This window comes from Ixodes scapularis, unplaced genomic scaffold (genome assembly GCF_016920785.2).
Source record: "Ixodes scapularis isolate PalLabHiFi unplaced genomic scaffold, ASM1692078v2 PGA_scaffold12__126_contigs__length_90152505, whole genome shotgun sequence".
NCBI classification, from domain to species: domain Eukaryota; kingdom Metazoa; phylum Arthropoda; class Arachnida; order Ixodida; family Ixodidae; genus Ixodes; species Ixodes scapularis.
This window is the reverse complement of record NW_024609838.1, coordinates 36157807-36170832: the sequence shown is the minus strand read 5'-3', so window position 1 is coordinate 36170832 and position 13026 is coordinate 36157807. Positions and strand designations below refer to the sequence as shown.

The 13026-nt window shown below is 46.3% G+C and overlaps 1 protein-coding gene across 1 annotated transcript; it reads left to right on the top strand.

Moving 5' to 3' along the window:
- Window positions 1–5138: 5138 nt before the first annotated feature.
- On the top strand, window positions 5139–6751 carry LOC121835369 (GILT-like protein 1). The gene has a single exon (XM_042289519.1). The coding sequence runs from the start codon at window positions 5339–5341 to the stop codon at window positions 6047–6049; it is 711 nt and encodes a 236-aa protein (XP_042145453.1). The 5' UTR covers window positions 5139–5338; the 3' UTR covers window positions 6050–6751.
- The last annotated feature ends 6275 nt before the right edge of the window (window positions 6752–13026 follow it).

Here is a 13026-nt window from a genome sequence, read left to right as displayed (position 1 = left end):
CCAGCAACTTTTTGTCCCTTCAATGAACTGCATGCATATCTTGTTTCTCTATATTCCCTGACAGTTGTAGAAACACAGCGTGGCGAGTATACCGGGTTAAGGCTCTGTCCCGGGCATCTTGTTATCGCTCGATCCGCAGTCACAGAGATCGCGCCATTAATAGAAAAGCACGACAAATAATTAATTAGGAAGCAAGAAGCGTGAAGATGATCGGTCACGCCCGTCGTTTGTTAGGCTCTCATTGACAAGAGGCCCTGAATTATTGTTAGTGCTGTTTTTGTTGCGGTATCGAGTCCTTGATGACCAGTTGTTAAAAGAAATTTCTTCGGATTGGTTACATAACTACAACCAATGAGAATGAAATGATTCGCAGCCATGTGCCTCGCAGGTGGTATGTTCGGAGCGTCTTACGACGAACAGGTGATCAAACTTTTCAAATTGCTTGTTTGGAGGTTTTAACAATGGGAAGTTAATCCGTCTTAAAATGGCGTTCTGTGTCTCTTTGAAGGTGGTCAATTTAACCAGTTCCTTCGGCTCTTTTTTTTTTTCGCCAACTGGCATTGATCGTTACTGTAACTTGCTCATGCCGGGTTTAGGCGGTAACATCTGGTTCTCGTTGCCGTACTATATATACATAGCGGTATAAAATGCAAAAAAAAATGCAAACGACCACATGAAGAGTACTGTGATTGGCAGCGGTAGCTTCTGCGTTGTGGAAAGGCATGTTGAAGGAGATCTACATCTACAATGTTTGCAATGGGTTATTTGCTTTCCGTGGAATTGATCTAGGATACGTGTGTGAGGTGATGTGTGCCTTGGGGAACGATTGTGTGAGATATTGCATGTGTAAGAGAAGGTCACCAGGGGTGCTCTTTTTTGTGGCTGAAACGCTCTTTCAGAACGGGGGCGCTCTTTACCACGCCTGCAGTGGGAGAAGCGAAAGTGCGTACGCGAGCTGCTCTATAGGGGCGCGGAGATTGCGCAAAAACGGAACCTGGGTGGCGGTGGTGGGGAGGCGAGGGAGCATGTCCGCACAGCGCGACCACGTGGGTATTTCGCAACGGCGGCTGCCCGAGGGGTTGGCGGGGGAGAGGAAGGGAGAGCGTCGTTGGAGCAAGAACAGCGGTGGCATTCAGAGGGAAATGGAAGAGGAGAGCGAGAAAGAGCCTTGAAGTGTGCGGGGAATGACTGGGAAAGGGAGAGCGGTGCCTCTGCTGTAGAGTGGGATTTTGCGTTCGTACATGAGCGAATAATTGCCCGAAAAAAGCACTAAAATATACAGCTGTAACAAAAACGATGTCTTGATTATTGTAATAAACCCGGATAGCATACACTTTAATAAAAAAAAGGAAGAATAAGGTAGCAAAGGCGCCTCTTCCTGCCGTCTACTGACGTGCACCCAAGCGGACACAAGAAGAAGGGAGGAAAGAGACATTTTGTTTCTTCTCCAGGAAGACGAAAGAAAGTTCCCCCCCCCCCCCCCCTCCCCCCACCTCATCTTTGGGTTTCGCATTTCGAGCAGGTCGCGCGCATTGTTTAATAAATGTTGTTGAGTTGACTGAGCTTCAGCTCAGTCAACATTTTGTTGTTGTTGAGTTGATGCCGAGCCGAGTACCCAGCGGCAATCGACGCCGTTCCGTATTTCTGCGTGTCACCCACATAGCAGCAACATTGTGATGGCAGTGTTGTGCGTTGTGAACTGAAGACTGAAATTATCGCCGATGTGACCGTGAGTTTGCGTATAAGGAGTGTAACACGATGAGACGTAAAATGTTGGGCACTGATGCTGCTGGTCGTGCCGTTATCGGAAGGAGTGGGGAGTTGCAGGAAGACATTTCGGGTTACATTAATGAGTTTGAGACCACTTGAGAGATTAGGTGAAATCTATCGACGTGCGGATAGTCATGCTGGAACTCTGGTCTGAACCGTAGCTCCTATCGGACAGTGGCGAATATATGACTGTCTTCTGCGATGTCCTGTTGTCTCCTCCCCGAGAGCGATTGCGCTCTGGGGAAAAACAAAACAGTTTGGAAATAGGACGGAAAGTACGTATTTACAGAGTCGAATTTTAGCATTAAGAAAAAATAGTAGGTAAAATCGTAAAAAAAAAAGAAGCTATCTTTTATTTTGTTGTTTAAATATACTACGACTCCTGGAGAAACTGCGCTCCATGTGGCGCTCTGGGATGAGCACTAGACGTTTTCAAGCTCGCCACGGCGTACCTCCGTACACTTAACACCTGTCGCAAGTCGCGGCTTTGACTGCATTCAAGTTGATCGAAAAGAGATTTCTCTGCCCGTGAAACTTGGCTTCCACGTGAGTGAAGACCCCCTCTACAGCGATTAATTCAAGACGACAACTGCAGTCACACGGGAACAGCACAAATGGGAACAAATGCTACAACAGAAATGCTGGCTACGACGTGCCGTGCGGGAATGCAAACACGTGGCTTGGAAGCACAGTGGAGCGGCTTGATTTATTGGCTTTCAAATAATTACGGTAAGCGTTTACTTTTTACTAAGAGATTCAACCTCTGAGACGTTCGAAATACTCTCAGAGCCATTACACTACTGAAAAAAATGTCTACTTGCTGGGAATATTATTTATTGCTTGGGTGATCAAATATAAAATTCGTACTTCTAAAACGACCAGTATAAAAGGCAGAAAAGCCGAGCTCAGAAGTAGTTATCGGGTTAGTGTGCTGTTGTATTGACGTTGGTTGGTCGTGTATGTGTATGCACTCAATGTATATGTTCAGCTGAGACTAGGGGAACGCGTGATGTATGCACATGTGTGTATAATAAAGGTGCCCGAAGTGTAATGGTGGCGCGAGCAAATAATGATAATATTACCAAAGCATCAAGTAGAATGCAGGGAATAGTGTTCCACGCACCGAACCTGCCTGCGTCTGCTGCAGTAACTGTTCTAAAGCAAAAGCCTAAAACAAATGGCATCTTGCGCGAGCGTTCGTCAACCCTTTATTTTGGTTACTTACTTCGAATGTCTTATACAGCGAATGTGTGCGCGTGCGGCGCGTGGGGCGGCGCGAGTGTAGAGTTTTTGGACACGCACACGAAAAATCCACGGAACCCTAGCCGCAAACAGCCTCTCTGCAAAAAGAAATGAAACGTTATTGCGTTACAACTTGCAAACGATGATAAAAGAAGAGTGCAGAATGCCGGGTGCATTGAGAGATGACATCTGTGCTTTGGAGGCAGAACTTGAACTTGTCGAGAGAGAACGTCATCGCGGAGCGTTGGGGAGAGCGGGGCTGGCAGGCTGGTAGCTGGGGGGACGCCCACTAAGGGTACCCCTACCTTGAAGAAAGGAACGCGCACCGCAATGAGATAGCAGAAATAAAATATGGTGAGGCAGTTACCAGGGAAGAAGCAGAGATGGAACGCGCCTTTTACGACTATCACAGCACGTTTTGTTTGCTCTTACCTCCGTTCAAACAGAGCGTTTTAACAAAACAATTTTCATCTTGCACTCGAAAAAAAGAAAAAAAAAAGCTCGTGCGTCTACTTTCTGGCACGACACTCGGAGAGCCAATCACCGCAACTTACGGAGGCAGCTCAGCGAATGACAATGCCGAAACATATGTTTAGACCAAGAAACGCAGTCTGAGCTATGACATTAAGCAATGCAAGCGTGACGTTTTACATTGCTTAATGTCACAGTTGATGAGATGAGATGAGTGCAGTGCAACCGCTAACCTGGGGTCTTTAACCATGTACCACGCCGTAGTGATTACACGAAAGCGTGCCGGTACAAAAATGATCTGGATGAGTTTCGTACCGGCACGCGTTCGTGTAATCGCTACTGCGTGATGAACGTTAAAGACTCCAGCCAAGCGGTTGTACTGCGCTGGCTAAATTTCTATCTTCAGCTATGAGACAAATGATCCGTTGGGGCGTGCTTGCATTAAGGCTGTCTGAACATACAAGCAACGCAATTTTTTCCCGCCAAAGTTTAGCAGGTACATCCCATAATGCAACGCGCGCAGCCGCGTGTGATTTCACGTGTGACACACGCAGCTGCGTGGGTTGCATTATTGGACTTTTTAGTCCCGCCGACGCCGACGCGGACGCTGGATTTTTTGTGACACGATCGAGCTCCTAGACGCTGTCGCGTTAATACGGCAAAAAAAAAAAGTGTCGAAGTGTAGGATGGGAACGCTCGCAGACGACCGAGCTGGCGGCTCTATTTACTTGTGGCGCCATATCTCCCAATACATTCGGAGATATGGCGCCCTCTCCCAACAGAGTGCGTCGTCTGCTCGCTGCGCCTCCAGGCGCAGCGAGCGGACGACGCACTTTGTTGTCTGCTCGCTGCATTGTTGTTTTTCTCAAACAGGAACAAAAACTCGTTCCTCGTTTCTTCCCAATCTTGCAACGATTTTCTGTTACGAGTTCCGGTATGTTCGAAAGGAACACATTCACGTTACATTGATAAGATTGGTACGTGTCGTTACATTAACGCTACTTTTGCGTATTTTATTGATATATTATGCCAGATAATCCGTCGATAAAAAAAAAAAAAAAGCGAACGAGTGAAAACCTTTACACTGAACTACGTGTCGTGTTACCACGATAACATTTGTACTAGTTATTTGTTTTCTATTACCTCTCGTACACTTTCCCATCCCTTAAAGTCGGACGTAGAAATAGTCAATGTTAAATTGACTAAATGTGTTAAATTGACTAAATTCGGCTAAGATTTCAAACACATAAGCAAAAAAATGCCGTTTCTAGGAAAACGTATTTATACGTTCTAGTTCCACCGACGCAAGACGGAACGGCGGCACTCGTTTGTTCCCCGCAAAAAGAACGTGTTCCACGAACGTCGTTCTGTGGAACGCCGGTCTGTACAACACTGTGTCGTTCCGCTATCTTTAAGCACGGAACGTCGAATTTTCCCTTTTGTTTTTTGCTTTACAATACTAACAACGTATGCACGCCAACCCCACTTTCAACAATGCCCTTGTTGGCGATGAAAGACGATGACACAAGTGTCACTTCGTCAGAGAAACGCCACGTTTCCACCCGTGGAACTTTGCGCAGGTGTCAGGAAGATTTCAGCAGTATGCAGATGTCTGACGACGAGTGCGCGGGGTCGACTTTGACCTCCGCGAGTGCCGCTTCGATCCTGCAATGATGCGAAACGCAGGCTGCTCTTTATCTTTCCAGGGAAAGAAAAAAGTATCTACTATCATTCCCGAACACATGCACGGATAACAAGACCACGAGAAAACGGCTTTCCGCCGCAATCGACAGCCATTCTCCAAACTGCTTCAGATACTTGTTGACGGATCAGGTTCGGACATTTGAAGAGAGCCATGACAATATTGGACGGCTTAGCCGCACTCTGCCTTGCGGTGGTCATCTGCTTTGCGAAGTCCCAGGAGGCCGGAAGACTTTTCCCAGAAGATCTGCGCTGGACTAACGAGATTGGCGACAACCATCTCGACGCCGGACGCAAGGTGAATGTCACCCTTTTCTACGAGTCCATGTGTCCGTACAGCAGGGAGTTCATCACGGACCAGCTGTATCCTACGTACGAGCTACTACGAGACTACATGGTTGTGGTGCTCGTTCCTTTCGGTAACGGTCACATCGACAACAAGACTTTAAGAAACGGCAAAACGTACGTCTCCATTACCTGTCAGCATGGCGTCAACGAGTGCAAGGGCAACAAGATCGAAGCCTGCGCCATCAAGAAGTACAAGATGACCAGCCTGTGGTTGCCTTTCGTGGCCTGCATGTCCAGGTTCCCGGATCCGCACAAACAAGGCAAGATGTGTGCGGACTCGTTCCATTTGGAGTGGTCCGCCGTGGGCCAGTGTGCTGATGGCAAGGAAGGACAGGATCTCTTGTACCAGATGGGCAGACTGACCGAGGATCACCGTCCTCCAATCAACTACGTTCCGTACATTGACTTTGACGGCGCCCACGACCAAAAGGCTGAGGACGAAGCTCGAGGTAACCTCCTCGGCGTCGTTTGCAAGAAGCTCGGAGAAGTGAAGCCAAAAGTTTGTTCCGGTCATTAGGCCGAAGTTGTTCTGTGTTTTCACTCGTATCCGTTGGTTATTATAATTTCGATTTCTTTATACAAAAATAAAACACGCAGTATTTGGACATAGCTCGTACTCTGTTTCGATACTCAATTTAAGAATTAGTGGAGGGACGTGTAGAGTGCGACAAAGGGAGCACAATCAAGGCGATCGCCTCTTTTCGTTTAACTCTTTTTTCTTTAAGTGTTGTCATATAAGCAACAAAAGGCGCGAGAAGATAATTATTGTGTTCGCTCTTACTGTGCAGCGCAGAGTTGCAGAATGAATGCGTTCTAAAAAATAATATGCGGACTTCGGATCTAGCCTTTTGTATTTATTATCGTATCCATCTCTATAGTCTTCCTTTTTATTTGCATGATTTCGCATACATTTTTGGACGTTGTGTACGGCGTTTTTAACGGTGTGTTCACGACACATGCACGACAAAACTTCCGACAGGTCGTGGGAAACTTTGAGAAGATGGCGGAATCCGACCAGCAGCGGGCCAATCCCTGCGTCCCGTCTATTCGCGTGACGCAGTAATTGGCTGTCGCCTGTTCGGATTAGGCCATCTTTCCGAAGCCCCGGACGACCCCTCGTTCCGTCACGCATTGGTCTCGGGCTCTATCTTTGGACGGTTTGAACACACGATGTTCTGCTGGTGTTTGTTGAATAAAATCCTGCGTCTTGCTTACCTTGTGCAGTGATCCGCAGTGTGATTTTTTTCACTGTAACATATTCCCAAATGATTGCAGCAATTGTGTTGTGTTTTTTTTTATACATAGGAAAGTTAGTTAGCACCAATGGGCGACTTGTCTCATCTGTAGACGAGAAATGTAGCTAGTGCAGTATTACCGCTAGCCAAGGGTCTTTAACGTGCACCACGCAGTAGTGAAACACGAACGCACGCCGGTACGATGCTCATCCAGATCGAAACAGAGAGGGGTGAGGGATGGAACCCAGGATTACCGGGTTCTGTCGCACGAGCTTTGGCCCCACGTGCTCCGAGCTGTTGTGCGCTGGCCCACTCGGCCACCGAACCCCTGAAATGAAATGAATGCAAGTGGTTTGCTTGACCCGCCTTTAGTTGTAGACGATGCTGCGATTTGCTCACCGTGGCATGGCCTGAAAAAATTTCTGCGCACGTGCAAGGAATAGTTTTAACCAGTTTAAATTTATATGATTGTGTCCCAAGGGGAAACCAAAATAAAATAGATGAAATTAATAAAATTGATCTCAGAGAGACGCTTCCATAGGAGACAGATACAGTATTGTTTTTATTTTATAAAAAAAAAATATTAACAACGGACATTGTGAGTTCAACGTTCTTCTACAGGGTCACATTTTTTATAGTTGTGTAAAAATAGATATATTAAAGCCATGTTCTTGGGAGCAGCATTGATCGATATACGAACGCCGTAGATAATGTTTGTTTCCGGATATATAGCGAGATATCCTATATTGGTCAGGCTAAATCCGCCATAAACGACTTAGAGGACACGCTGAATGTACAGGTTGCTACTACCTCGAATTTATTGAGTCGTATTGACAGCCTAGAAAATCATTCGCGTCGTTGCAACCTTCTTTTTACGGAATGCCGGATGACGCTGGGGAGTCGTGGCAGACGTCCGAGCAAAATATAATCACCGTCGTGAAAGACAGACTTGGTGTCGCCTTGGGAAACGCTGATATTGAACGGGCTCACAGAGTGGGTGGTTATCGGGAAGGAAAAATTAGGCCAGTAATTGTGAAATTCGCCCCATTTAAATTAAAAAACCAGTTGCTTCTTTGTGGCCATAAGATGAAGGGCTCCCCCTACTCGTTGTCGGAGGACAACTCGCCGAATGTTCGAACTGCGCGGAAGTTTCTTCTCGACTTTGCCAGGGCGCAGAACGTATCATTTAAGCTTCGTTTCGACAAGTTGCACATTGGTACCAGGACTTACAGTTATGATTCTCAGTCTCTGTCCGTAAAAGAAATCCCCAGATAGGACGCGCCGGGGGGTGGCTTTCTTCATAACCAAAAATCAAGTTGCGGTATTAATGTATTGTACACGAACGCACGTAGTATCCTGAATAAACGTGACGATATATGTTCTCTTATTTCTTCGTGTAATGCTAACGTCATCGTCTTAACTGAGACATGGCTATCACCTGGAATTGAAGATAGTAAGATATTTCCTGAGCACCCTAATCTGGTTATTTACCGGCGTGACAGGGATGATCAACGTGGAGGCGGTGTCCTTATCGGGGTCGATGAAAGTAATGAAAGCACCCTTGTCCCGACTGCTTCGTGCCTCGAAATGGTCTGGGTACGAATACAATGCAGTTTCAAACCTATTTTGGTAGGCGTTTGTTATCGACCTCCTTCGGAATCCCATTCGTTCACCAGCCGTCTGCACGACGACTTGTCTACCCTGTTTGCTCTCTATCCGGCGCACCCAGTTTTTTTATTCGGTGACTTTAATTTTCCATGCGTTAATTGGAACACTGCGGTCCCCGTTTGTCCTAAAGGGAATGGTTTGTGCAAGGACTTCCTTGACATGTGTTTGTATTTTAATCTTTTTCAACTTGTGTCCGTCCCTACTAGGGTGACAGATTCCTGTTCTAGTATTTTAGATCTCGTGCTAACTACTCATCCGGGTTTTGTAGAATCACCTCTAACCTGTTTTGATGGCGTCAGCGATCATCGGGTAATTTACTGCCCTATATGCGTGGAAATCCAGAAACCGTTGCGCGTTCAAAAGAGTATACGGCTGTATGAGAAAGGGAATTATGAGCAGCTCTGCAACAGTCTGTCCGAATATTTTGTGTCTTTTAATACTAATTTTGAGAGTAGAAGTGTGGACGTAAACTGGTGTCTCTTTAAAGATAAATTATGTGATTTAGTGGAAAAATATATACCTTGTATTGATATAACAACGAAGTCTTCGAATCCATGGTTTAATAGCAGCCTCAAATCGCTACGCAATAAAAAGCAAAGGCTCTTTCGAGTTGCCCGTCGAGCCGGTACGCCCGAATCATGGCAGAGCTATGAGGACTGCGCTAAGATTTACAAAATTGAGTTGAATAGATGTAAAGACATTTTTTATCGTACGACTTTGCCATCATTATTGATTGCCAATCCGCAGCGTTTTTGGGATGTTGTTCACCCAAAAGACGAGTGTTCGTTACAACTTGTTTCAAATTCAGGGGACCCTGTTCCAGTGAACTTGTGCGCTAATGTGCTGAATGATGTTTTTTCTAAAGTGTTCTCCCGTTCAGACCTCATTACTGTTTCCCCTCCCATCTCCAGCATATCGTTCCCAATGGATCCTATTCTTATTGATTACGATGGAATCGTAAACATTATTAAATCCTTAAAAGTGTCTTCGTCATGTGGAATTGACAGCATAAATTCCAAGATTCTTCGTAACACTAATCTAACGTCTAGCCTTTTTTTAACAAAAATCTTTCGTCAATCTCTGGAGACGGGAGTCGTGCCTGAGGACTGGAAGTTTGGGAAGGTCATTCCGGTCCACAAGAGCGGTAGTAGGTCATCACCAGCCAACTATAGACCGATATCTCTTACCTGCATCTCGTCTAAAATAATGGAACACATCATCTTCAAGCATTTGGTTTCATTCCTGGATTCTAACTCTTTCTTCAGTGACGTGCAGCACGGTTTTCGCCGTAATTTTTCTTGTGAAACACAGCTTCTTCATCTGACTAATGACTTGTTCTTGAATCTCGAATCCGGATACCCCACTATCGCTGTATTTCTCGATTTCGCTAAAGCATTTGATAAAGTACCTCATAGACTTCTACTTCTCAAACTTTCCACGCTAAATATTGACGCTCATGTACTATCGGGGAAAAATGAAATGCGAACAGAGGAGTGTGTGGCTCGGGGTACAGGCTGCGCCGCCTGGAAGTGAGCCTAGGAGCGAGGGTGCGTGGCCTACTTCGACGTGTTCACGCCCCTCCCTCTGCGCTTCCCAAGCTTCAGCAGTGCTCCTCTTAGTGCGCTGAAAGCTATCACCGCTATCTTTGCTGGCTCAGCGCGTGCGGTGCAAAGAAGCTCGCCGCACTCGCCGAGCAGGCAAAGATAGCGGTGACAGCTTTCAGCGCACTGAGAGGCGCACTGCCGAAGCTGGGGGAGCGCCAATCGAAGGGCGTGAACACATCGAAGTAGGCCCAGCCGAATGCAGCTAACGGAGTTCCCGGTTGGGCCGATTGGGGCGCCGCGTCGCTGGCTTCTCTCTCGTACGTCCACCCAAAGAGCAGATTCGTTGGTCTAGCCAACAGTCTCACGCCAGACTGTTTCGCCGCTGTACTTTTGAGCGCTGGCGTCGTGAATAGGATCTTCGCTACCAAAACCGAAGCACTCTGGGCTCTTCCGACCAATCACCAACCTTCAGTGTGAGGGCAAACGACCGTTTTTGTCTTCTCTTTTTGTTTGAGCTCGTCACTCCAAGCTTTCAAACCGTTCCGCGCGTGTTGAAATCGAAAGTGTAGATTTTACGGAGTACGGAGCTGCGCGTCTGCGCTCAGAAAATGATTAGAGGGATTAGAGACGTCTCTAGTTTGACAGAGATTCTGCCGAGTGGGTTGCGTGCCTCATGACGGCGTATTACGGAGTCTACTGCGCGGCCAAGTGGAGTAACAGTTCTTCAAAAGAACTCGGAGTGCTTATTCTTGCGGTTTCCAACAAACGGCGGGTGAGCCTTTATATCAAATTTTTTTGTCAACGTTCGAAACTGGGAGCATTGAAATATATGATCTTTCAATCTTTCCATTACAGCATCGAAATGGACTGCGTATGCAAAGCGCCGGGACTTTGGAAGCCTGCCGGTGAGCAAGCTGCGTCCGTGTCGTCTGTGCAGCAAGCACGCCGGTGCAACCGCGTTTGCAAAATGTAGGAAGATTCGTTTGCGGAAAAACACGTACCTCACCGTTTTTGTTACGAATCCGTTGCTGCAAGGACTGGTTCCTCCAAGTGAGTTGCTGTCAGAGTCTTTAGTTAATTTGACAGCTTCTAGGATAGAGTACCTAAAAGCGCCCACAATCAGTCACTCCAGAAGATTTTATTTTTCTTCTTTGCGTTGCCAATTAGCGAGTTTGTTTATGGTTTATTTATCGTTTATTCTTATGGAGTTCGCCTGCAACCCTGCGTTAATTAAATTAAAATGCAAGCCTGCTTTATATCGGAGTTGATTAGTTTGTATGGGTATTCAGCATTTTTGTTTGTAGGAGTTGTTTATAGACCCATTTAGATAATTCGATTATAAGTGCTGTTCTGTTAGTTTGTACATTAAAGTAGTTAATTTGGTTTTTACATATTTGATAACGTTTACTGCCTACTACAGTTCTTGGTTCCGCTCAAGGGGCGGTGGACTGCCGACGGAGTTTGTAAATACGTGCTTGGAATACTGCAACTAATTTGAATGGTGTTCAATAAAATATACATTTCAATGAACGTGCTGTTTTTGTTTTATTGCACTGGTAATTAATATCTCGCGAAGCGCATTTGTTGCGAAGTGTAGCGCGCGCGGCTCGTCTGCTCGACCGGTGCCGCGCTGGCCGCTCGCAGCGGCCAGCGCGACACCGATCGAGCAAACGAGAAAAACAAACCGAAAAAAAAAAAATGATAATAATAAAAAAAGGAGCGGGAGGGAGAGAGGAGAGAGCAGAGAGAGGGGGAGGAGGAGGGCCGGAGGGCGCCTGCCGCGCATGCGCATGCCAACGACATTGGTGGCGCCATCTGGCGGTCTTCCAATATTTGATTTGATTTTATTTTATTCACGATACCAGAGGCACTCCTCCTACAAATGCCCGCCCTGTTTTAAAAAAGTTTTGGCCCATTTGACTGACTGACTGATTTACTTTTTTCAGTCTCACGCCGTACTTTCTGCCACTTGCGACTTGTGGCGCTAGTTTCTCCTTACCACGGTGGAGGCTAAGCTGCACTCGGCTGGTAGGCCACGCACCCTCGCTCCTAGGTTCACTTCCAGGCGGCGCAGCCTGTACCGCGAGCCACGCACTCCTCTGTTCGCATTTCATTTTTCCCCGATAGTACTAATCTGGATTGAATCATTTCTTTCTCAACGCCGTCAATACGTCTACGCTAACAATGCCTCGTCTCACGTCTCTGCTGTTTCTTCTGGTGTTCCACGAGGCACCGTGCTTGGACCGCTACTTTTTCTCATTTATATTAACGACCTCCCATTGCGTATCACCTCTGTTATTCGCCTGTTTGCTGACGATTGCGTTGTTTACCGTAAGATTACTACTCAAGGTGACCTTCTAATTTTGCGAGCTGACCTTCTCAAAATAACCGACTGGTGCCAGAATTGGAAAATGTCTCTCAATACTAACAAAGGTAAGTGCATGCGTTTTTCTAATTCATTAGCAGAAACTAATCCTACGCTACTTTTGGATGGGACTATACTTGAATATACAGACCACTATAAATACCTCGGCGTGCATCTTTCACCTAACCTCTCTTGGAATACTCATATTAACAACATTGTACAATCTGCTAATCGAAGTTTAGGCTACATCCGTCGAAATTTTCGATCTGTTCCCAATAACCTTAAGCGCCTCCTGTACGTTACTCTTGTCCGTCCCAAATTAGAATATGCGTCTTCAATTTGGCATCCTCATCAATCAACGCTAACTGATTTAATTGAATCTGTTCAGAGCCGTGCTGCACGCTTCATTTTTTCTGATTATTCACGTTTTTCGAGTGTCTCGTTAATGAAAGCTCACCTGGACCTTCGCTATTATCTTCACGTCGTAGGATCTCTCGCCTTTGTCTTCTTCACAAGGTATTTTATACGCCCATCTTTAAACAATCTCTCTTAAACCCCCCATCATACATCTCGGCTAGAATTGACCATCCTTGTAAGATCGCCCGCCCACAGTGCTTCACCCTCGCACACCAGAAGGCGCTCTTACCATCTGCGATTGTGGACTGCAATGACCTCCCCGAGA

Excerpts from the sequence above, each read along its gene's own strand:
- LOC121835369 (XM_042289519.1), top strand. The coding sequence starts at position 5,339 with ATGACAATATTGGACGGCTTAGCCGCACTCTGCCTTGCGGTGGTCATC.